The 26,037-nt window shown below is 41.0% G+C and overlaps 2 protein-coding genes across 5 annotated transcripts in view; one reads left to right on the top strand and one right to left on the bottom strand.

Annotated features, from left to right (window-relative positions):
• JADE3 (jade family PHD finger 3) overlaps nt 1–12,161 on the top strand; it is a 130,637-nt gene extending 118,476 nt beyond the window's left edge. For 2 of the 4 annotated variants that reach the window (XM_087427195.1, XM_087427196.1), the window contains 3 exons: nt 4,831–5,301; nt 6,734–6,851; nt 9,049–12,161. In XM_087427195.1, coding sequence (XP_087283321.1) covers nt 4,831–5,301; nt 6,734–6,851; nt 9,049–9,959 — 1,500 coding nt within the window. In that variant the 3' untranslated portion in view covers nt 9,960–12,161. The remainder of the gene's footprint in view (nt 1–4,830; nt 5,302–6,733; nt 6,852–9,048) is intronic. The other 2 variants (XM_087427193.1, XM_087427194.1) reach the window with 1 other exon arrangement.
• Nucleotides 1–26,037, bottom strand: part of LOC101398697 (uncharacterized) — a 727,039-nt gene that overhangs the window by 518,529 nt on the left and 182,473 nt on the right.

The following is a 26,037-nucleotide window of genomic DNA, read 5'->3' as shown; positions in this document are numbered from 1 at the left end:
TCTTTTTCCAGTTCCTTTAGGTGCATTGTTAGATTGTTTATTTGAGATTTTTCTTGTTTGTTGAGATAGACCTGTATCGCTATAAACTTCCCTCTTAGAACTGCTTTTGCTGTATCCCATAAATTCTGGCATGTCGTATTTTCATTTTCATTTGTCTCCAGGTATTTTTTGATTTGTTCTTTGATTTCTTCGTTAACCCAGTCGTTGTTCAGTAGCATTTTGTTTAATCTCCACGTATTTGTGGCTTTTCTGATTTTATTCATATAGTTGATTTCTAGTTTCATACCGTTGTGGTCAGAAAAGATGCTTGGTATTATTTCCATCTTCTTAAATTTATGGAGACTTGTTTTGTGGACTAATATGTGATCAATCCTGGAGAATGTTCCATGTGCATTTGAAAAGAATGTGTATTCTTCGGTTTTTGGATGGAGTGCTCTGTATATATCTACTAGGTCCATCTGTTCTAGTGTGTCATTTAAGGCCAATGTTTCCTTATTGATCTGTTTGGATGATCTATCCGTTGGTGTAAGTGGAGTGTTAAAGTCCCCTACTATTATTGTGTTACTGTCTATTTCTGTTTTTATGTCTGTTAATAATTGCTTTATATATTTAGGTGCACCTACATTGGGTGCCTAGATATTTACAAGTGTTACATCCTCTTGTTGGATTGTTCCCTTGATCATTAAGTAATGCCCTTCTTTGTCTCTTTTTACAGTTTTTGTTCTAAAGTCTATTTTGTCTGATATGAGTACTGCTACTCCAGCTTTCTTTTCATTGCCATTTGCGTGGAGTATCTTTTTCCATCCCTTCACTTTCAGTTTGTGAGTGTCTTTAGGTCTGAAGTGTGTCTCTTGTATGCAGCATATATATGGGTCTTGTTTTTCTATCCAGTCAGCCACCCTATGCCTTTTAATTGGAGCATTTAGTCCATTGACGTTTAAAGTAGCTATTGATAAGTATGTACTTACTGCCATGTTTTTAACTTTTTTTTCTCAGTGTTTTAGTAGTCCTTCTCTGTTCCTTTCTTCTTCTATACAGAATTGATGGTCACTTTAGTTTGACCTCTGTCTGAAAGCTGTACTCTTTAACTCCCCTCCTCCCTCCTTTTATGTTTTTGATATCATATCTAACCTCTTTTTTGTACATTTGTATCCATTACGTTCTTATCATGGAAATAGATAATTTTTCCTATTTGTGGTCTTCTCTTTACCCCTTAACTCAGTCCCTTTATCGTTTCTTGTAGCACTGGTTTCTTGGTGACAAACTCCTTTAATTTTTGCTTGTCTGGGAAAATTTTGATCTCTCCTTCCATTTTGAATGATAACCTTGCTGGGTGTAGTATTCTTGGCTGTAAGTTTTTTCCTTTTAGCACTTTAAATATATCGTGCCATTCTCTTCTAGCCTGTAAGGTTTCTGCTGAGAAGTCAGCTGATAGCCTTATGGGGTTTCCTTTGTATGTAACTTGACATTCTCTTGCGGCTTTTAGGATTCTCTCTTTATCTTTAATTCTGGACATTTTGATTATGATGTGTCTTGGTGTGGGCCTCTTTGGGTTTCTCTTGTTTGGGGCTCTCTGTGCTTCCTGTACCTGGATGTCTGTTTCCTTCCTTAGGTTAGGGAAGTTTTCATCTATTATTTCTTGAAATAGATTCTCTGCCCCCTTGGCTCGCTCTACTCCTTCCGGGACACCTATAACACGGATGTTAGTGCGCTTGATGTTGTCCCAGAGGTCCCTTAGACTGTCCTCACTCTTTTTAATTGTTTTCTCTTTTACCTGTTCAGCTGGGGTAATTTCTTCTAGTCTTTCGTCCAGCTCACAGATCCGTTCTTCTGTATCCTCTACTCTGCTTTTGAGTCCCTCTAATGAATTTTTCATTTCCAGTAGTGTATTCTTCATTTCTGATTGGTTCTTTTTTATATCTTCCATTTCTTTGTTGACATTCTCACTGAGTTCATCTATTCTTCTCCCCAGATCAGTGAGCATCCTTAACACTCTTAGTTTGAACTCTCTGTTGGGTAGGTTGCTCATTTCTGTTTCACTTAGTTCCTTTTCTGGGGTTTTGTCCTGTTCCCTTACTTGGAATGTATTCTTTGCCTCCTCATTTTGCCTCTTTCCCTGTGCTTGTGTCTATGTATTAGGTAGGTCAGCTACGTCTCCTGCTCGTGGATAGGTGACCTTATGTAAGTGATGCCTTAGGAGGCTTCCAGTGTGCTTCCCTCAGTTCTCAATGTCCCAGGGGTCACCTCTATGTGGGCTACGTGTGTCCTTCTGTTGTTGCCTGTTTGCTCTCCCCATAGGCGCCCAGGGAGGCCGAATTATGCTCCTGGCCAGCTGTTGTAATGCTCAGCTGCTTGTAGTTGTTGTGGGCCCTTCAATGTCTTTATCAGGTGTGGGGAGCCCCAGCACAGTTGGCTGCAAGTTCTAATACCACATTTGTGTTGCAGTATTTCTTTTAAGTGAGTAGGCCCCCAGCGTGGCAGGTTGTTAGGCTCAGGGCCTTACAATTGCTGTAAGCCTCTAGCCTATTAGGTCTCTTGTCAGCTCTCTGAGGATTGCAGCTGGGTGGGGCTGGCCTCAGGCACAGGAGCACCCAATTGTTTCAGGCTTTGGAAGGTGGGGAAAGCCCTCTATGTGGGTCTTTGAGAAGCACAAGTCTTCTGCAGCTGACAAGCCCTGCTGCCCACAGGTCCACACACACAGTCAACACAGTCCTGCCCCGTGTGCACGCCCCGACCTCCCCAAGCGGACCCAGTCTCTCCACGCCAGGAACCCCACACACTCCGCCACCGCCCCACCCGTTCCTTGTGCACGCCCTGCCCCACTGAAGTTGGCTCACTTGCCAGACAGCGGAGAATCCATTTACCAATCTATGCAGGCCCACAGGTTTCCTGAGGGCTTGTTGTTGGGTGGGGCCAGTCTCTAGGGTGGGCTGCCTGCCCTGGCTGAGCTGGATTAAATCATGCTCTAGCAGGTGGGCAGACCCTGGGCTAGCAGGCCCCAGGGAGAACTCCAATGGCGTCTGTGTCAGCACGCCCTCACCAGGCCACAACAGTGGCCGCCACCAATGTCCCGGTCCCTGGAGAGGTCTCACCTCTCACCGAGATGCACTCAGGGCCTATTAGGTGAGTCTCTTTTCACCACAGCACTGTGCACCTTTCTTTCTGGTGATTTTAGGTTGCTTTCTGAAACGGGTGAGTTTGCGTGTGGGCCCTTTAAGAGCTGGTTTTAGTTTCTTTGTGAACCGGGTTTTCTGGGGGTACTCCCCAATGTTTTAGGAGCAGGCAAAGTCAGATATTATGCCGCTGGTCTCGATTGTGCTGGGTCCACAAAATGCCCACAGCGGGGGTGCTCCCCGGCTCAGGGCCCCGCACCTCCAGGGAGGCTGTGTACCTGTGAGCTGCTCCCGGCGGCCGTGAAGCTGGCGCCTTGTGAAGGCGGCGTTTTTCCTTTCCAGAACAGAGTCTCTGCCTCTTCTGCCTCAGTTAGGATTGTCCGTTGTTGCAGGAGTTCCTCTTATCCAGTTTTCAGTTCTGTCTCAGGGGTAATTTTTCCACAAGTAGTTGTAAATTGGCTGTGTCCACAGGAGGAGGTGAGTTCCGAGTCTGCTTACGCTGCCATCTTGACTTCCCCTCCTGCATTATTTTAGTCTTTATTCATAACCAAGCTCATTCTCTATGTTTAGTTATCAAAAACCTAACACATAGGTAATTGAGCAGTCTGCCCTCTAGATGCAGGCTTCCAAAAGAGTTCAGACTTGGCTTTAACCATGAGAATTCCCACTATATCCTTAAAAACAAACCCTCCATTGCTTTCCCGCTTTCCTCTGTATAAATGTATAAATGCACCCATGCATTTTAAGTCTTTGGAAGGAAAGCTATAGCATTGTAACCATAACAAATGGTGATTGAGACTAACTGAAGCCCAGGAGTACAGTAGTCATGGGCCAGGTTCTTCCTGCTCTGCTTCCCTGTGAATCCTCAGTGCATAGTGGTACACTGTGGTACATAGTGATACTTAACAAATGTGTTGCATCTGTGAATGGCAGAATATTATAAACTTAATTTCAGATTGTCTGTAACCATACTGTCCACTAGAACTTTCTACAATGATGGAAATGTGTACTGTCCAGTATGGTTGAAAATGTGGCTAGTGTGACTGAGGAATTGAATTTTTAATTATATGTAATTTTAATTAATTTAAATTTAAATAGCTACTTCTAGCTACTTAGCTACTGTTGGCTACCATGTTTGACAGCACAACTCTAGAAGAACAGTTTCAAGAAGTTAGGTTACTTAGATACTGTAGTTCCTGTGGCCTTTTTAGAATCAGTAGATGCTATAGCAATAATATTGACTTTTTTTTTTCTTTCATTTGTTCAGAAGCATTTCTTGAGCACCTTCTTGTTCAATAGTTGACAGCAATGCAAAGAAGAATGACACAGCTTCTGTCTTTAAGAGCTATGGCCAGGAGTTTGACATTTATTATACTATAGGTACAGTGTGAAAAGTACCATTATAGAAGCATATAATAAGGTGATATGGGGGACACAGAGAAGGTACAGCATGCCTCTACAGGAGTCAAGACTTCTCAGAAAAACTTGATGCTTAAGCTGAAACCTTAAAGGAGAGTTTGAATTTTTTTTTTTGCCTCTATTTTTGCTGTTTTCTATAAGAGCAGATTTTCTGGGTTACTTGTAAAGCGACCATCAGGACCAACTTTCTCCCTGTCTTTCCTTTGCTGCCTATGAGCTCTCAGTTTAGACCCAGGGATATAGGGCTTCCGCTTTACCCCCCAGCCCTGCTTCCTTAACACATCTTTTCTTTCTACAGTGCTCGGTAAAAAGCTGCATCACTGCCTTCCACGTCACCTGTGCCTTTGAGCACAGCCTAGAGATGAAGACTATCCTAGATGAGGGGGATGAAGTGAAGTTCAAGTCATACTGCCTCAAGCACAGCCAAAACAGGCAGAAACTCAGGGAGGCTGAGTACCCCCTACACAGGGCTGCAGAGCAGAGCCAGGCCAAAAATGAGAAGACCAGCCTGCGGGCACAGAAGCTTCGGGAGCTGGAGGAGGAGTTCTATTCCCTGGTCCGTGTGGAAGATGTGGCCACGGAGCTGGGCGTGCCCATGCTAGCTGTGGACTTTATCTATAACTACTGGAAACTGAAGCGGAAAAGTAACTTCAATAAGCCATTATTTCCTCCGAAGGAGGATGAAGAAAATGGCCTCGTGCAGCCAAAAGAGGAGAGTATTCATACTCGCATGAGAATGTTTATGCATCTACGGCAAGACCTAGAGAGGGTAAGGTGACCAGCTGTGACTAGTGTGTAGAAATGGAGACCCCACTTCCAGTTTAAAAAAAAAAACAAAACAGATCAGCTCCTATAATATGGGCTTCTGTGTCCTCCCTTATCTTCTGATTTCATTGTGGCCCCAAACATTGGGCTCTGTTTAAATTTTGGCAAGCACATTCGGGGAATTGGAGAGGCCTCACTTCTATGGTCTATGAACCTTAAATCTGAAATAAATTCTCATTTGGTTTACTTTTTACTCACTGTGGAGCCTAAATCGGCTCACCTATATTTTACTGACACACTTATGAGACTGGACTGAAGAAAGAATGAATTTTGTTCAGGAAAGTGCTAGATCAGAGTTTCTCCAAGTCAGCACTATTGACATTTTAGGCTTGATAGTTCTTTGTTGTCCTTTGTTGTGGAGGACAGTGTAAGATGTTAGTAGCATCCCTGGCCTCTACCCACTAGATGCCATTAGCAACCCCCCCCCACATACCCAGTTGTGACAACCAAAAATGTTTCCAAGTTACCAAATGCCTCCTGGGGGTCAAAATCACCCCTGATTGAGAGCCTTTGCACAGATAATTTAATTTAACTCATGATATATATATCAAATATCTACTAAATTAGGTACTAGAGGGTTCAAAGATAAGTTAGGCCCTGTGTCTACCCTAGAGAATTTTATAATCAAGTATAATTATAGAGATGGCTTGTTTTTTTCTCTGCCACCAGAATTTGGAAGGAAACTAATAGGCTTAGCTCACTTTTTAAAATTTAACTCACACATATATATCACTTACTATGTGGCAACACCTATAAGTATTTTAAAAGTAGTAACTCATTTAATCCTAACATTCCTATGAAGAAAGTACTATTATTATTCCTTTTTACAGATGAATAAACTGGGGGCACAGAAAGGTGGAGTAATTTGTCCAGGTGGGGCATATGAGAGAGTGATGATTTCACCCCTGTGGCTGTGGAGACTTGGCTGAGCTAAAAGTGTGAGCAAAAAAAGCCACTTCTGGTCTTCCCAACAGACCTTTATCCTGCTGGTCCAGCACTCATTAGAAAACTGGATCCAGCATTGCCATCATTTACTCAGGGATCTAAAAGGAAGACTGAAATATTAAGTCATCATTCAGTCTTCCCAGCCTGGCTGTGCAGATAAATATCGAGCCTATGACACTGCAGGGAGAGTAGGTTTCAGGACGTGGCTTCGCTTGTGCTGCTGATTCATAGGGGAACCATGATCCCACGACTGACAACGCTATGTGAATTCCTGTGAAGTGGCTCTCGTTATACAGCTTTGGGCTTCTGTCTTCTCTCCTCACCCCCCGCCCCACCTGACTTTAGTTGTCTTAATTTTAGCTAAACAATTTCAATTGTCAGGTTTGCGTAACATGTCAAAAATCTCTATTTGCTGGGGGTTGGGCTTTCAGGTCCGAAATCTGTGCTACATGATAAGCAGGCGAGAGAAGCTGAAACAGTCACACAACAAAATACAGGAACAGATCTTCAATTTGCAAGTCCAGCTTGCTAACCAGGAAATTGCTGCAGGTAACCTGTATAGTAAAGATGTCCTAATAAATATATAGACTGCTTACGTCCTATTTTAACTATTTAAATTTTATGTCAATTGTTTCACTTAAAAGCCTTTTAAAATTCTTGTCAAATATCTCATTTGCTCTAGTCCAACCCTGATTATAACATGGCCCGTTTCACTGTCTGCTCATGAGGCAAGAAATCCCAGGGTGGGATTGGGGCAGTTGCAGGTCTAGGGCAGATAATCTAGGTCCCAGATATAAATTAGGGGCCATTAGTTGGAGCCATAAAATTATTCAATAGTCATTGAATTCATTTAGAAATCAATAGGATAAGATCTAATCCTTGTTTCCAGAAAACATTTAATTCCAGGGTTACTCATCTTAATAGTCTGTTAAAACAAATCCTTAGCCACAAGTTAGAAGATTTGGGTTCTTGTCTCTTCATTTATTCACTAATATTTGTTGAGCACCTACTATGGACTAAGAACTGAGCTCAAAGATAGAGCAGTCAGCAAGACAGAATCCCTGCCTGCAGGGTCCACTGCCCACTTGGTGAGAGAGAGAGGTGAGCATAATTGCAGTGCCCTAAGCATGGGGAGCTTAGCTGGAATGATGACAGTCATATTCAGTGACATTTGCAACCTCTCTATGCCTCATTTAACACAGAGGTCGGTGGCAGAGCCTAGGCAGCCAGGGGTCATTGGGCAGGGTGTGCAGAATCCAGCCCCTGTCAAGGGCCAGCCAGAGACACCCAGAAATGAGGTATCAGGTAGGCATCAATGGCTGTGAGTATCACGAGTCACAGCAGAATGGGATAGCAGGAGGCAGCAGGGCTGCTCAGGCACAAGGGCACCATGATGGACAAGACAAGGAGAACCAAAGGACAAGAGGGAGGAGCCCCTGCGTGCTGAGGAAATTGGCCCCTAGACCATGTGGCTTTTGATTGGTGATAGCCAGCCCCATAACTGCTTGTGGCATCAGCAGGTGGCAGCCCCTGGTAGAGATGGGGGCTGTGAGTGTTCAACATGGACCCTAAAGGAACAAATGCTGGGCCGGCCCTGTGGCTTGGTGGTTAAGTGCGCGCGCTGCGATGCTGGTGGCCCGGGTTCGGATCCCGGGTGCGCATCGAGGCACCACTTCTCCGTTCATCCTGAGGCCGAGTCCCGCATACAGCAACTAGAAGGATGTGCAGCTACGACATACAACTATCCACTGGGGCTTTGGGGGGAAAAAATAAATAAAATCTTTAAAAAAAAAAAAAAAAAAAAAAAGGAACAAATGCTACCCATTGGGGCACCTAATAGTTGTCCTCTCTATGTGTCATTTTTGTGAGGCTATACAGTAAGATGGTAGTGGGCAAAGGTCAAGTCCATATGCAAGGAAGAATTGTTTGGTAGTGCTCTTTTAATTTCAGAGCACTCAAAATAATAGAGGAAGACTGTTCCAAATATGATTATCAGACGACAGAACCAGGTAACTGATTGCCAGTACTCCCCAGGCCAATCTTATAGCAGGCCATTGGCAGGAATGTGATTCTTTTCTGCTGGCCTTACCACTACAAAACCTGCCCCACACCTCCATGATGGTCATCATCATAGTAAGGAAATTGTTTTGGGTTAAGAACTTAAAATACACAGGAACCACCCACTACCACTTCTACTAATGCCAGGTTAAAACACATACTCACATACTCTTTACCCATCAAAACCTGTGCTACATTTCCGAGGGTTTGTATTTGACTTGCTTTAGGAGGGCCAGGAGAGGTTGCAGGGTGGGGTCTGAAATGTCTATATGTTTAAGGCACGTACTAAGTGCTGTGCAGTACCCATACATGCACACACACACACAGGGAGACCCTGTTCTAAACCATTGCTAGTGACATTCTGTTCAGAAATGGAAGGGGCAGAGATGGGGATGTAGGAGGCAGCGCACTAGTCTTTGTGATCATTTTACAGCCTGGGAGAGCAGAGATGAAGAAGTTGGGAGTCAGACAGCAAACAGTGGCGTTGCTGAGTTTTCCACCTGCAGCACGCCCCCAGTCGCAACCTCCAGTTCAGCTCACTCAGCTGCTATCCCATGATGTACATACATGTCAAAGACAGGTGCTTGTTAGACATTTGGAGGAGTAGGTATGTGAACTCACTCTGCCGTAAGCACGTACACCGTTATTTAAATCAGTTGTTAAAATGACTCTTTCTTTTTGATCTCAGGACTTCCCTTGACAAGTACACTAGAAAACTTATTGTTTTACCCACCACCAAGAATTACCTTAAAGTTAAAAATGCCCAGATCAGCCCCAGAAGACTGCAGAAACAGCTCCACAGAGCCTGATCACGGACCTCTCTCTCCTGACAACAGCTCCCCTGTCCACAATATAGGGACCACGCAGGTGCCACAGGAGTCACTAGAAATGAGAATGAAACCGTACCCAAGGCATCCACTAGAGAGCAAGAATAACTGTTTGCTGGCCAGTCTCAGCCATTCTAGGAGTGAAGCAAAGGATCCCAGTCCTGCTTGGAGAACTCCATCTCCAGAGTTCTATCATGGGCAGTCGCTGGGAAAACCTCTGGTCCTTCAGGCTGCCCTGCATGGACAGTCTTCCATTGGGAATGGGAAAAGTCAGCCTAACTCCAGGTTTGCCAAATCCAATGGCCTGGAGGGCAGCTGGTCTGGGGATGTCACCCAAAAGGACAGCTCAAGTGAGATGTTCTGTAACCAAGAGTCCATGCTCAGCTCCCACTTAGCCAGTCAGGGCAGCTTTAGAAAATCTACCATGGAGCACTTCAGCAGGTCCTTTAAGGAAGCCACCAACAGGTGGGTGAGGACCACAGAGGACCTCCAGTGCTGTGTGAAGCCAACCAAGAATATGAACCCCAAGGAGCAGCTCTGGGGCAAGCAGCTTGTCAGGCGGTCTGCAGGAAGAGCTCCTTATCAGGAAAACGATGGGTATTGCCCAGATTTAGAGCTGAGTGATTCAGAAGCAGAAAGTGATGGGAATAAAGAGAAAGTCAGGGTAAGAAGAGAGAGCTCAGATAGGGAAAATCCTCCCCATGACTCTAGACGGGATTGCCACGGTAAAAGCAAGACGTATTCCCTTTCCCACAGTTCAATGCAAAGGTGATTAGAAACTTCCAAGAATAAATCAATCTTTGCCTTTGTCTTTGCCTCATATATTGGGGAAAACCCAAACACCAAAAGGATCCTAGCTTATGTTAGGAGGAATTGTAGTGAAAAGGATAACCTTTTTTCACAGTAAATTGGCTTGCAGTTTTTGAAACAATTTCAAGTCTGGTTTTCACAAGCACATTATAGGAATTGCAGATTGTCCGAAAGTTTTTCTGCCAGAGGCTATTGAGAACAGTTGGACCTAGAGTTATTTGCTCAGTAAATACTTTGGGACAGCTTTCCAGTTATACTAACACATTGATGCGCATATGTATTAAGAGTCCTTGCATTGTTAATACATTTGCAAGAGGCCTTAATCATCAGACACTAAAACTACTTATCTTTAGAAGCTACAGCATGTGACTTCCAGAGTTCCTGTCTGTAGGAAGTTTCTAACTCCACTGGTATCTGAAAACCCTCTTCAGGGAGACACCAGGGACCAACATCTCAGATACTGTCAAACTCACTACCCTCTTCCTTTGCTCTGCACAAGGTTGAGTTCCTTTCACAGTATCTTAACTTACCAAGTCAATACTCCTAATGCTTATAAGTGTCCAGTGCCTGTTCCTTGACTTGCTTGTTGGGGACGCACTTGTAACTATTTCACCCAGCTAACAAGCATAAAAGGCTAACTTGTGGATAGTGTTTACAAAAGTACAAAAGTACTGCTTCCAAGGAAAATGCTCTGATTCTCTCAATTTAGGCATTTGTGAAGGATCCCAGAGCCTTTCCCAAAGCGAGACCATTTCTGGGGGATTTATGCCAGGTCAGGGTTTTTGTGTTATTGTTTTCAAATAAGTTTGACTTAAATGAGTTTGACTGACAGTTTTTGTATACCTGATTTAATGTTTATAAAATTTTTAATGAGGTATAATTATAGTAAAATGCACAGAGGTTAAGTATTCTTACCTACTTTAATTTTGAAACAGATTTTTATTGTCAAACAGAATTTGAGAGCATGTGTTGAACACATGAATATGATTTAGCTTTGTACCAACTTTGAATCTGAGGCAAGGTCCCAAACAAAAAGGCTGGAGCCATTTTTCAGAAGTTGCTTATACCCTGTTCCCAAACTATCAGCCTTGATTAATTTCTGGGAGGAAGAGAATAATTACATTTGGGGGGCAGATAAAACATGTCTGCTTCCCATTTAAAGAAGGGGGAAATGTTACAGTTTTTAAAATGTGAAACTGACCATAATTCTCTTCTCTCTTTTCTTCTTAGCCTTAAATTAATATTCTCTTTCTTCTAGTTTGGGAAAGCGTAGTGGGAATTTTCAGACAAAAGAGGCCATTTTAGATTTTTAAGTTGCTTACTGGTGAAAGAGCCCAGCTACAGTAGATGCCAGTCAGTAAAGGCAGGGCCCCCCTTCTCTCCATCAATGTGGGACACTCGGCAGTTTGCCTCTCCCCAACGTTTGTTCTCATAGCCTTGTTAATGGGTTCCTTTGCTTTTGTTTTTTCCTCTTTTTCTGAAAACTTCTGTATTTTGCATCTCGTTTGGCTGTACCTTCAAAATGTTTCTTTTATGCCTGTGTACATGTATGAACATGCCATAGCATGTGTGGTAGGTGTCTTGTATTTTGTTTGAATGGAAAAAACTAGAATTATCCAAATGAGGAAAAGAATCTCTGCTATTTCTGCACTAGTTTCTGTGCTTTTTTTTTTGAGTTCTCCTGGGGTCGATATTAACTTGACGCCTTCATGGTAAGGAAATTAGAATGGAGCTGTGTAATAAAGTCCTTCTGTTAGAGGCCAGTATAGTCAGTAAGCCTAGGTCCTTTCATGCCTTTAAATTCTGAGTAAGTGGGAGGAAAAGCAAACATTTAAAAAGTGCTTCAGCCAAATTTCATATGTAATGCCATTGGGAGAGTATTGACTAAAATAATTTCAGTCAGGGAAATATAGTTGTAATATTTTTACAGAATTTTCCTAGGTAAATGAAGGAGCCTTCAGTTGTGTAAATTTCAATTGCCCCAAAATGTATTTGCTACATTTTGCTGTTGTTTGAAGTATTACCTCTTAACCTTCTTTGTTAATTTTTTTTTCATTTTGTCTTATATAGTCCAGTTTTCCAAGATAAACTCAGTCTTTTTTCAAATGTCACCTTTTTACCAATACTTTTTCATTAAATTATGAAAACTAACTACTGTCAGTGTGGTAATTTTTTACTTTGGCATATGGGTTTTAGAAAATCTTACATATGTTCCTTTTATATTTAATAAAATCGTATTAAACAAAACAGTTGGTGGGAGGAAAGGAAAGAGGAGGAGGAAGAATTGAATGTTTAGAAGCACAGGTTCAAGATTCATGTCAGTATCAGGGACCAAAGAAAACTCTGGGGACTTGGACTCTACCCGGAAATCATGACTTCATCAGGCTGATAAAACCATAGGATCATCATAAAAAAACCACCAGGGAAATGAATCCTATCTAAAGTCACAAAGCTTGTAAGGCTTAGATCAGGAATTTCTTAAGTATACGTTCTTTACAGTATTTATTCTATTTGGAGTCACGTGAGAATATTAATGTTATAGGGGTTATGTAGTGTCATAGAGGGACTTTGAGGGCATTATAAACATTTTCATTGTGTTTGAGAAACTTACTTGCTAAAGATCATTCGGTAAATAAGTAGTGAAGGGAAAGATAAGGTTCTCTCCCCCTCCCTCCCTCTACCTCCCTCTCTCTCCTCTCTTTCTCTCTCACACATTAATGGACAACTGTTTTGATTCAGTAAATTGTTAGGTAAAGTGTTGGAGAAGTGAAACTACAAATATACCGTGTTACAGCTAACAAAAGCTTTGGGTTTATACTAATGTCTATATTCCCAATGGGAGATGAACCTTTGTGTTGAAGAAATTTTTAAATTCATAGAATAAACTGAAGGATGCACAGTCCTGGGGTTTTTTCCCTCCAGGACTTGACCATCTTCAGCATGCTTGCTGACCCTTAAGAATCAAGGGAAAATATACGATAGGAGTAAAACCTTATTTACCACTGAGTAACTTTCATGAGATATTTTCAAAAGACATATCTTGTTGATAACAAATGTTTATTAGATTTTCACAACCTTAATTCAACTAATTTAAAGTTTTATGGAAAGCAGTGATTGTGTAATAATTTTTTAAAAAATAACTTTTAGTTAATAAATAAAGGCCTACCCTGAGGCTGTCACAGGGAGCTCTATAACACTCAATTCCGCCCTGTTAAAGGAGGCTTCTGTGAATTCAGTTAACCTTACTTCATGGATTGGAACAAATTGCATGGCCTGAAGCCATGAGGATAGTTGTCCTTGAAGTGGGTTGGGGTGGGGGAGGCTCAAGCCCCAGATTGGTGTCCCCTGCCCTGTCCAGTTTCTGAGGAGTTAATTCATTAATCTTCTTGATAAACTCTCAGAGCATCCATTATTTCTCATCTTGTTAAGGTGGGTTTTGGTGTGAGCATTCCAGCCTCAAGGCCTAGACACCCCAAGCTCTGAATTTCCTTACCCTCCCCTCACTACTCCCACCCCACCTCCTCAATTTCATTTATTTTAACTGAATGTCAGGTTATAAACAAGCTGGACAAATGGAATTGGGCTGATCAAGCTGTAGTCATTACAGCAAGTTATCTGAATTTGCAAACCAGTTGCAGAACCACCTTTTGGTCAACATTACTTTTCTAAAGTATTGCCATGATGCAGTGAAGCTGCTTCCATAAATCACACATGGAATTGGGTCTCATTACTTTATAGTCATTTCTCAAATGAAGAAAAAACTTCATGCTAAGAATTGCTGACGTTTTGAAAATTATAATTTTACTGAATTAATTACCTCAGCCGCAAAAAAAAAAAAGAGACATTTCAGGTTGGGCAGTTACCATTTTAGATATTGCAACTGCGTAGGGGAGAAAACATTACATACTTATTCCTGCTTCAGATAAGCCTGGCATATGTACTAGGGTTCTGGTAACAGACTTTTCTTCTTTTCATTCCAGCTTTTTCTCTTCTACTTCCCAAGACAGGATCTCTGGTTCATTCTGCACCCCCACCCCTCCTCCAGCTCTGCAGACAGGTGGCGATAGGGGTAAAACCAATGATGGTGTTCATAAGGCTCTTGTTGGCTGTATGCAGTACTGTGGGCACACATGAGTCTTTTCAGTCATATTTTTCCACAGGGGTAACAATGAACAAGATCAAACAGGGCTGTCTGCATCTTCAGGAGAGAATTTGTGCCAATGTCCTTGTACCCCAATCATCTAAGATGGACTGAGAACTATACTGGCAAAGACCAGGCTGAAGGTCAATTTCAAGACAGCTACTTAGGTCCCCTAGGGAAGCTGACCAAGACTAAAACCCTTGGTAGGACAGGCAGGGAAACTTGTTTGGGACCAGTAAGAATGGTAATATTCATTGAGCCCTTACTCTTTGTCAGACTCTTTGCTAATTAAGCCTTTTACATGAACTACCTTATATTTAGTTCTCATGACAAGCATATGAAGATGATACTATTAGCTCCGTTTGACACATGTGAAAACTGAGGCCAGATGGTTAAGATGGTTGTTCAAGGCCCCACAGCTAGTATATGGCAGGATTAGGACTAGAACCTGTGAGGATGCCTCTACAACTCATACTGTTGGTCACTTTGCTTGATTCCCAGGCCCCAAGCCCCTTCTCTAAGTATTTCTACTCAGCTTTTCCCTGAAGAAAGCAACCTGACTTGGGGTTTTAATCATATGAGGTCTGTACCACTTGATCCTTGCCGTCCTATACGGAGATAATTCGACCAGAACTAGTCATCTGACACAAAGGGAAATAGTTTAGAGGCTCACATCCGAAGAGCAGGATAATTCACACAAATCTGGCCAGGACAGACCCCTTGGTGGAGCTAGGACCTGGTGGACTTCCCTTCTCTGTAGCTAGTCGAACTTCTGAGTGTAGAAGGCTAAATAACGGCCCCTCAAAGATGTCCACATCCTAATCCCTGGAACCTGTGAATTTATTACCTTGCATGGTAAAAAGGACTTTGCAGATATAATTAAGGTTAAGAACCTGAGATGGGGAGATTAGCCTTGATTATCCAGGTGGTAATAATCACAAGGTACCAATATAATCACAAGGGTACCTATAAGAGGGAGGCAGGGGCATCAGCGTCAGTAGTAGTAGGAAATGTGACAATGGAAGCAAGAGGTTGGAGTGATGCTGAGAAGGGCCATGAGCCAAGGAATGCAAGTGGCCTCTAGAAACTGAAAAAGGCAAGGAAATTAATTTTCTCCTAGTCTCCAGAAGGAACCCAGCCCTGCCTACACCATGATTCTAGACTTCTGACTTCCAGAACTATAAGACAATAAATTTGTGTTAAGTCGCTAAATTTGTGGTAATTTTGTTACAGCAGAAATAGGAAACTAATACACTAGGCATAGAGTAAGTGCTCCTTATCCTTTCAGAGGAGCATTCCTCCTTCCCAAAGGGCCCAACTGGGCTGCAGCTGACCACCCTAGGTTGGTTCCTTGCTTTCTCTCTTAGTTGAAATGCTTTCTGGAAGTGGAAAATAAGTGTTTTTTTTTCAATCAATAAAATCCTCCTTTGTAGAAGTTAGTGTTCTATTTCCTACGCCACACTCTTTCCAAGGTAGCCTTTGGTACGTCTCAGGTAGCCTTGGGTAATCCTCCATGGGCCTACTTGATCCATTGTGACTGGATCTGGCACTGCCTGAGGTGTTGCCATGTTGTCTGAAAAACTGTCCAGGGGAAGTGAAATAATCCTCTGAGCGTTGGGGGGGGGTGATGAAAGGCAGGTGGGGCTCATTATAAGAAATGGCGCTCTAATTATCAGAGCCTCCTACAAGGAAGTGGGTAGCTTAGTTAGAGAGTTCTTGAAGATCCCAGGCACCTGAGCAGAGCTTGAGGATTAAAGAATGCAACTCTTTGCTGCCTGTAAGAAACCCACTTTTAAATATAAAGACACAAATAAGAGGATGGAAAAAGATAACATGCCAACACTGACTGAAAGAAAGCTGAGGCGGATATATTAATATCATACAAGGGCAAATTCAAGAGGACATAGAAATCCTAAATGTTTATGCACCTAATATAGCTTCAAAGTACATTAAGGAAAAACTGATAGAACTGCAAGGAGAAATGGAGACACCCACAATTACAGTTCATGTCTATAAGTAATACAACAAATACACAGAAAATCAGTAAGGATATAGAAGATTCCAACAAAACTACCAACCGCCTAGATTTAATTGACATTTGCCACTCCACCCCACAACAGCAGAATACACATCCTTTTCAAATGCAAATGAAACATTTACCAAGATAGATGATATTCTGGGCCATTAAATGAGTCTTAAATTTAAAAGGATTCAAGTCAAAGTATGTTCTCTGACCACAATGGAATGAAATTAGAAATCAGTAACAGAAATCTCTGGAAAATCCAATTATCAGAAACTAAAGACACTTCTAAATAACACACAAGTCAAAGAAGAACTCAAAAAGGAAATTAGAAAGTATTTTGAACTGAATGAAAAAAAGAACACAACATATAATTTGTGGGATGGTGCTAAAGCAGTACCTTGGGGAAATTCTATAGCACTAAATGCGTATACTAGAAAAGAAAGGTCTCAAATGAGTGACCTCACCTTCTGCCTTAAGGAAGTCTAGAAACAAGAGGAAATAAAATCCCAAGTAAGTAGAAGAAAGGAAATAATAACCGTCGGAGCTGAAATCAGTGAAATAGGGAAGAGAAAATCATTGAAACCAAAAACTGGATCTTTGAGAAGATAAATAAAATTGATAAATCTCTAGTGAGACTGATCAGGAAAAAAAGAGAAAAGGCAAATTACCAATATTAGAAATGAGAGAAATGACATTGCTACAGATTCTACAGATATTAAAAGGATAATAGGGAATATTAAGAACAACCTTATGCCAGTAAATTCAACAACAAAGACAAAATGGATACATTCCCTCAAAGACACAAACTACCAAAGCACATTCAAGAAGAAATAGATAACCTGAAAAGCTGTTTATTATTAAATAAATTGAATTTGCAGTTAAAAACTTCCTTATGAAGAAAACCCCAGGCCTAAATGACTTCACTGGTAAATTCTAACAAACATTTAAGGAACAAATAATATCAATTCTACACAAACTCTTCCAAAAAATTGAACAGGAGAGAATAGTCCTCAACTCATTCTGTGAGGCCATCATTAACCTGATACCAAAACCAGACAAAGACAAGAAAACTACAGACCAATAGCCTTCATAAAAGTACATGCAAAAGTTCTTAAAACTAGCAAATTGAATCCCAACAATATATCAAAAGGATAATGCATCATGACTGCCTTAGCTTGGGCTGCTATAACAAAAAACTATAGACTGGGTGGCTTACAACAGAAATTTATTTCTCACAGCTGGGAAGTCCAAGACCAAGGTGCCATCAGATTCCATGTCTGGTGAGGGCCCACTTCCTGGCTTGTAGACAGCTGCCTTCTCACTGTGTGCTCACATAGCCTTTCCTTGGTGCATACTCATGGAGAGCACTCTTGTGCATGGGCACTCGCACGCGCAAGCTCTCTCTCTCTCTCTCCCTCCCCCCCACCCTTATAAGGGCACTAATCCCATCATGAGGGTCCCACCCTCATGGCCTAATATAAACCTAATTATCTCCCAAAGGCCCCACCTCCAAAATCACATTGGAGGCTAAGGCTTCAACATATGAATTTTGGGAGACACAAACATTCAGTCCATAACAATGACCAAGTGAGATTTAGCTCAGAAATGCAAGGTTGATTTAACATTCAAAAAACAATGTAATTTGCCATATCTCAAAGATACAGAAAAAGCATTTGATAAAATCCAATATCCATTCCTGATAATAACTCTCAGCAAAGTAAGAACAGAAGGGAACTTCCTGAACCCAATAAAGGACATATATGAAAAGCCTACAGCTAACATCATATTTAATGGTGAAAGACTTAATGCTTTTCCCCTAAGATCTGGAATAAAACAAGAATGTCTGCACTCACTACTTCTCTTCAACATTTTACTGGAATTTCTAGCCAGTGCAATAAGGCAAGAAAAAGAAATGAGGGCTGGTCCTGTGGCTTAGCGGTTAAGTGCGCGCGCTCCACTGCTGGCGGCCCGGGTTCGGATCACAGGCACGCACCGATGCACCACTTCTCCGGCCGTGCTGAGGCCGCGTCCCACATACAGCAACTAGAAGGATGTGCAGCTATGACATGCAACTATCTACTGGGGCTTTGGGGGAAAAATAAATAAATAAATAAAATTATTAAAAAAAAGAAAAAAGAAATGAAAGGCATCCTGATTAGAAAGGAAGAAATATAACTTTCTTTATTCTCAGATGACATGATTATCTATGTAGAAAATCAGATGGAATCTACAAAAAAAGCTCCCAGAACTAATAAGTGAATCTAGAAAGGCTGCAGGATAAAAGGTCAATTTACAAAAATCTAGTGTATTTTATATACTAGCAAGGAACAATCAGAAATAGAAGTTTAAAGAATACTAGTTATGATAGCATCAAAAATGTGAAATTCTGAGGTGTAAATCTGACAAAAGATGTGAAAGATTTGTATGATGACATCTATTAAACATTACTGAGAGAAATAGAAGAGCAAAATAAATGGAGAAATACACCATGTTCATGGATCAAAAGGCTCAATATTAAGATGTCAATTATCCCCAAGTTGGTCTATAGATTCAGTGCAATTCAAATCAAAATCACCAGGTTTTTTGAGGGGGAATTGAGAAACTGATTTTAAAATTCATATGAGAGTGCAAAGGATCTAGGGTAGGCAAAACCTCTCAGAAGAAAAAGAATGAAGTTAGAGGACTGATGCTACCTGATTTCAAAACTTATTATAAAGCTACAGTAATCAAAACAGCGTGGTATTGGTGTAAAGATAGACATATAGATCAGTGGAACAGAATGAGTTCAGATGTAGACCCACACATATGTGGGCAATTGATTTTCAACAAAGTTGCACAGCAATTTAGTGAAAAGAGGATCGTCTTCAACAATCCTCTTCCCAAAAAGTGTCCTGGAACAATTGGATATCCATATGTAAAAAATAAAACAACTTCAGGGCCGGCCCCGTGGCTTAGCGGTTAAGTGCGCGCGCTCCGCTGCTGGCAGCCTGGGTTCGGATCCCGGGTGCGCACTGACAGACCACTTCTCGGGCCATGCTGAGGCTGAGTCCCACATACAGCAACTAGAAGGATGTGCAGCTATGACATACAACTATCTACTGGGGCTTTTGGGGGAAAATAAATAAATAAATAAAATCTTAAAAATAAATAAATAGAACAACTTCAATCCATACCTCACACTGTATATAAAATTAATTAAACAATGGCTCGAAGACCTAAATTTAAAACCTAAAACTATAAAGCTTCTAGACAAAAAGAAGAAAACCTTTAGGACCTTGGTTAGGCAAAGATTTCTTAGATATAACACCAAAAGCACTTTCTATAAAAGAACATATTGGTTAATTGGACTTCAAAATTAAGAACTGCTACTTTTTGAAAGACAGTGTTAGCAGGATGAAAAGAGAAGTCACAGACTGGGAGAAGAGGTTTGCAAATCCTTTATCTAATAAAGGACTGGTATCCGGAATATGTCAAGAATCCTCACAACTTAATAACAAGAAAATAACCTAATAAAAAAAAATAAGAAAACAATCTCAACAGGCACTTTGGTGAAGATATATGAATGGCAAATACTCACATGAAAAGATCTCAACACCATTAGTTATTAGGGAAATGCAAATTAAAACCACAATGAGGGCCGGCCCTGTGGCTTAGCGGTTAAGTGCGCGCACTCCGCTGCTGGTGGCCTGGGTTCGGATCCCGGGCGCGCACTGACGCACCACTTCTCCGGCCATGCTGAGGCCGCGTCCCACATACAGCAACTAGAAGGATGTGCAGCTATGACATACAACTATCTACTGGGGCTTTGGGGGAAAATAAATAAATAAATAAAATCTTTAAAAAAAAAACCACAATGAGATACCACTACATACCTATTAGAATGGCTAAAATTTAAAAGACTCACCATACCAAGTGATGGTGAGGATGTCTAGGAACTGGAACTCTCATACATGGGTGGTGGGAATGTAAAATGGCACAGCCACTTTGGAAAACAGTCTGGAAGCCTCTTAACAAAGTTAAACATACACCTACTGTAAAACCCAGCCATTCTGCTTCTAAATATTTACTCGAGAGAAATGAAAGCAAATGTTCATTTAAAGACTAGTACACGACTGTTCACAGTAGCTCTCTTTGTGATAGCCGAAACTGGAAACAACTCAAATGTCCATCAACACTTGGATGGATAAACAAGTTGTGGTATTTACATATAGTGGAACATCTCTTAGTAATAAAAAGGAATGAACTACACACAGCAAGATAGATGAATCTCTAATTATGCTGAGTGAAAGGAGCCAGACAAAACAGAATACATACTATATAATTCCATGTATATAAAAATCTAGAAAATGAAAACTATTCTAGAGTGACAGCAGATCACTGGTTGCCTTGGAGTTAGGAGCATAGAGGGGCATGAGGGAGAGATAACAAAGGGGGAGGAGGAAACTTGGGAGTGATGGATATATTCATTATCTCGATGGTGGTGATGGTTTCAGGCATGTGTGCATATGTCAAAACTAATCAAATTATACTCTTCGTATATGTCAGTTTCTTGTACGTCTGTTATACATCAATAAAGCTATTAAAATAAAACCTTAAAAGAACTTCTTCAGTTATGTCTTTGTGCCCCTAAGAATTTTGTTTCATCAGCCGGGAATCAGGAGGTTTGCAGCCTCTGATGGGTAATGGTTGGCATTCAGCCAGGCTCTAGAGACACAAGATTGCACAAGCACCATCCCTACAGCCCATGGAAGTTCTCATGGGGTCTTCTGAATCTAGAACTGCAACTCTTCTATACTAAACACCTGCTTCCTTCATATTTTCCTACTATCATGTTCTCTACCTGGCATAATTTCTCTAGGGGCAATTCGAAATTACCATGGCCACATTGGGGAATTTTGACATGAACAAAACCGTTCATTTAACGGTACCTTAGAACAAAAAGGGAAGAAACTCTCATGAGATTATTTTTGTCTAAAAGAGAAATCCTTTTTTTTTTTTAACATGGGAGACTATGTTAGCTTCATTTCTATATTTCAAGGATTAATGAGTTGTAGCTTTAAAATTATTGAGATTGGTAAAATTGTCAGTGGCCCGAGTTATTGTCTAAACCAGCTGTAACCTCAATCTCTCTCTCTCTCTCTCTCTCTCTGTTCGTCAAAATGGGTTTTCCATATCTATACATTGGAGCATAATTAGCCTTTTACAATGATAACTTCATATTTGTCTGAAGCTGGATCCCTGTTAATTTTTTTTGTTGTTCTCTTTTACCCCCTTTGGGAAACTTTAAAGATTAACTGATTTAAAAAACATTCAGTTGTTATGTGTACACTCTAGGAATATCTAGTCCAGATAAACTGTCAAAAATGTATAAAAGAAGAAAATAAAATGTCGTTAAATGATGTTTCTTTTTGTGAACACTGAAAAGTGCATTTATATAATAGCGTTTGTTATTCTAGTTATGAGAAAAGAACAAAAGAACTTAATTCCAAGACAAAGAAGAGCTTTTGATATGACTGAGAGTCCTTAAAAATTGGTTTACCATTTAAAAATAATGTCAGCACAATATCTTGGTTTATACAAAACCAGGGTTAAATTATTTAAACTTTCTGAATTTCCTACACTGGTTTTATGAGTTAAGTTACCATTGTTTCCATAACTATATATATATATATATATATATATATATATATATATATATATATATAAACAACTAAATGGAGTGATAATAACAGATGTCTTTTTTAAAGAGTTTAGGGCTGGCCCAGTGGCGTAGTGGTTAAGTTTGCACGCTCTGCTTTGGTGGCCTGGGGTTTGCAGGTTCAGATCCCGGGCGCGGACCTATGCGCCACTCATCAAGCCATGCTGTGGCGGTGTCCCACATACATAATAGAGGAGATGGGCACAGATGTTAGCTCAGGGCTAATCTTCCTCAGCAAAAGAAGAGGATTGGCAATGGATGTTAGCTTAGAACCAGTCTTCCTCACAAAAAAATTAAAATAAAAATAATAATAATAAAATAGTTTAATTTTATGAAATTCTTAAATTGCTACAGATCACAAGAATTTACCATGTTAGCTAAAATTGAAATTTCCAGATCCTAAATTTAAGACCTTAAATGATTAATTTTATTTTATTATTTATTAATTAATAAATAATCTTTGGATGCCTGCACAGTTCTAAGTAAGAAACAGATACAAAACACTGGTCACTGAACATTACTTTTTAATTTTTATTTCCTAGAATGGCACTGTCTTTACCCTCCAGAAATTCAGGAAAAGTGCAGAGAACTAATGGAATTCTAAAACCAAAATTATCAAAGCTCTCAGAAACCCCTTGAACATCCATGAGCTAAAGTATTGCCATTATCCTTGATAGCAGTAAGATCTGTCCCCTCTAGGATACACAGGTTATCTTCTGAATTAATAACAGGCTGCCCCATGCATTTGGAAGTACTTCCAGTCGTAGATTCTACCCTGTTACAAGCTGATATGACTAATTACCACAGGGGACTCATCCAATACCTCCAGCTTTATCACCAACAGGTACAAGCTGCATTTTCAAATCCCCCACCTAAGCCACCTCTGCATGATTTCAAACCTGAAGGTTGGGTTTTCTGAAAAGGCACCCAAGAAAAACTGCCCTTGAGCCACAATGGAAATGACCGTATCAAGTACTGTTAGCAACCGTAAAACTCCAAGGTACTGATACTTAAGTTCCTGATTCCCAACCTAAATGATATACCTCACTTTATCCTGACTACTGGATGGCCATTCCATTGGGACACTTTACACAGGATTCTTAGGAACCCTCCAGAAACTGCTGACTGCAGAGTGGGCAGCTTCTGCCCAAGGTTAAGCTTCTGATTCTTCATCATTTTTCTTTCCCTTTACCACCCATCTTGCTTATTACTATACTTTACACTCCAGTAACCGACTAAAAGGCTCCTCAATATTGTCTCCCTTATCTTCATCCTGTAACTTTTGACCCTCTATGATCTTCTCCTACTTAAGAAAAACAAAACATCCTGATAGGTTTTTCTCAGACCATAGCTACTTCTCCGAATTTAACTGTTAGCTGACAAAAATTTAATCATTCTTCCTTTCAACACTTTAGAAGGTACATTTCCTTTTATAGGTCCCTTCTGGTTCTTAAGTTTCCCTCACATCATTAATCCCAAGCTTTGGTCATATAAAAATTGACCTCACATCAACAAAATGCTTCTACTGAGGTCATTACAACCCTATCAGCAAAACCTACCTCCTCAGGAATGAGAACTAATATTAGGGCTGTGGCTGGCTGCAATCATCTGCTCTCTTCAGAGACGTTCTTTGCGGGAACTGTTTCACTTCACTCAAGTTATCTGCCCATTTCAAGGGCTATATAATTACCTCATGCAAAATTATACTTATACTCCCAATAGAGTCTCTGACCCACTAGGATACCACTTCTCATGTGGACATCAGACTTAACATCCACCTGCCACACACTAACTCATCCAGAATATTTGCAGTAATTGTTAGAGACTTGCAGATATTTAAAACTACCACTTCTCCTGTGGAACACGTTTTCCTGGAAAGAAGAGGCAAGCACAGGAGAGGCTAACTCTCAAGAAAGGGAGCTTCCTGCATGCTCTGTGAGCTGTAGTTCCCACAGTGGTGAAAAGGTGGTCCCGAACCTACCTCTGACCTTAGCAGATGCCATAAATGACACAATTTCCACTCAAGAAGACCCCCCAAAAAAGCAGTTTAAATTCACTAGCCAGAGTTGTCATGAGCAATCTCATAATCCTTGGTTTCCTTTTGGCTAGCCAAGGGGGAGGTTATGCTTTAGCAAACACTTCTCACTGTACTTATATAAATACTACAGGTCAATTAGAACAATTTCTGATGAGGCTAAAAGAAAAAGCCACCTGGATCTCACCAAGAGAGCAGCTGGACTTTGGGACATGTTTCCATGGCCTGGGTTTGGCCATCTAGGCCCCTGTCTCCAGGGTCCATTACGAGGACTGATCATCATCTTATTTCTCGTAACGACCTGTGGTGCATTTGGCCCATGTACCCTGTCCAGAGTCTTAAATGCCACTGCGCAGCCATTGTCACATCAGAGGATTCAACAAATCGTCCTGCAACAAAAGGATCAGGAGAGACTAGCACTAGTCCTGCTACAGACAACTCTCTCAGCCACCTTCAGATCAGCAAAATCACAGCAGTGGTGATGATTAGAATATACATAGATTCATGTCATGTGGCCTGACTTCATCTGACCTTGGACAAAGGCAGGCAGTGAGAAAGAAATGCAGCCCCTGACATCTGGGAGCTGGCCTGGCACTCATAGCAAGGCCATGGTGTTCTCCTGTTGAACATGAACAATTTCACGGAAAACCAACATCAGACAAGACCACTCTGTGACTGTGATGGATCAAGACAAAAATAAAGCTAATCACAAACATTGTCCAAATCCCAAAAATGACTAAACAACGCCCTCTCCTAGCTCATATGAATGAATGAGTGCTGCTGCTTTATCAATCACTCCATTCTCTTCACCTTCTAGATAAGAATTAAGAGAACCAGCCCTGATGGCCTAGTGGTTAAAGTTTGGCACACTCCACTTCAGCATCCCAGGTTCAGTTCCTGGGGACTTGTCCATCAATAGCCATGCTCTGGTGGCGGCCCACATAGAAGAACCAGAAGAACTTACAACTATACACAACTGTGTGCTGGGGCTTTGGGGAAGAAAAAGGAAGAAAAAAAATGAGGAAGATTGGCAACAGATGTTAACTTAGGGCCAATCTTCCCCTGCAAAAGAAAAAAAAAGAGCAAGCATGCCAATAAAAGCCTCCTATCAGTTGAAAAAGAATTAAGATACCCAATCATAGAATTACCCCACTTTCTGACAGCATCTAATCCTTGAACTCTCCCCCAAATCACCTAATACAAGGCCAGATTCTGTAACGGGTTCTTTCTAACACCCTCTTTCCGAGACAGCCCACAGTTCCCCCATGGTGTGCCTTCTCCCTCACTGCAAGGAGTCAGTGAACCCAGATTTGTTTGACTGAAGGTGATCTTTGCATGACGGGATTTATATCATAACAAAAGATCTAGGACTTACCCTCTGAGAGCTCATAATGTAGCAGGAGAGACAGACAAATCAACAGTTCTCAGTGTGATGAGTATGATAATAAAACGTAAAGACAGGATGCTGTAAGAGCAACAGGTCAGAGCCAGGGGGGTCAGTGAAGGCTTCCTGGTTGAGGGGACACTGGGCTGAATCTCAGGTAAGAATTAGCCCAGTGCGGAGGTAGGGGTTGGATTAGTGTGAGGAGAAAAGTGTTCTAGTCAGAGGGAGTAGCAAGTTCAAAGGCAAGAAGCAGCAAGAGTACATGGCTAGACCACAGCTGAGGTCAAGAAGGGACTACCAGCAAGTCTGAAGGGCCTTGTATGCTCTTGGGTCCATTGAAGGGTGGTATGATTAGATTGTATTTTACAAAGATTCAGTAACCACATATCGTGATCAAAGTTAACAAATCAACATCATTGGCCTCCAGATGTTAAGAAGGATACGGCATCACTTTTGTGATATTGCCCAAAAAAGCATAAACTGAATTAACCATGAGGAAAAATCAAATAATCCCAAATTACATTTTGAACTCCAAAAATGTCAATGTCATGAAAAAAAGAAAGGCTGAGGAGCTGTTCCAGATAAAAGGAGACTAAACACAGCTAAACACAATGCTTTCCCCTGGATTGGATTTGGGAATAAAATACTTTTTTTCCTTTTGTTATAAAGGACATTAGTGTACAACTGATGAAATTCAGCTAGATAATACTCTATACATATAGTATACAGCTAGTATAACATATATACTATATGTGAATT

This window comes from Ceratotherium simum, chromosome X (genome assembly GCF_057802395.1).
Source record: "Ceratotherium simum simum isolate JZ-2026a chromosome X, ASM5780239v1, whole genome shotgun sequence".
NCBI lineage: Eukaryota > Metazoa > Chordata > Mammalia > Perissodactyla > Rhinocerotidae > Ceratotherium > Ceratotherium simum.
Note: the sequence above shows the minus strand (reverse complement) of the source record. Positions and strands in the feature narration are given on the sequence as shown.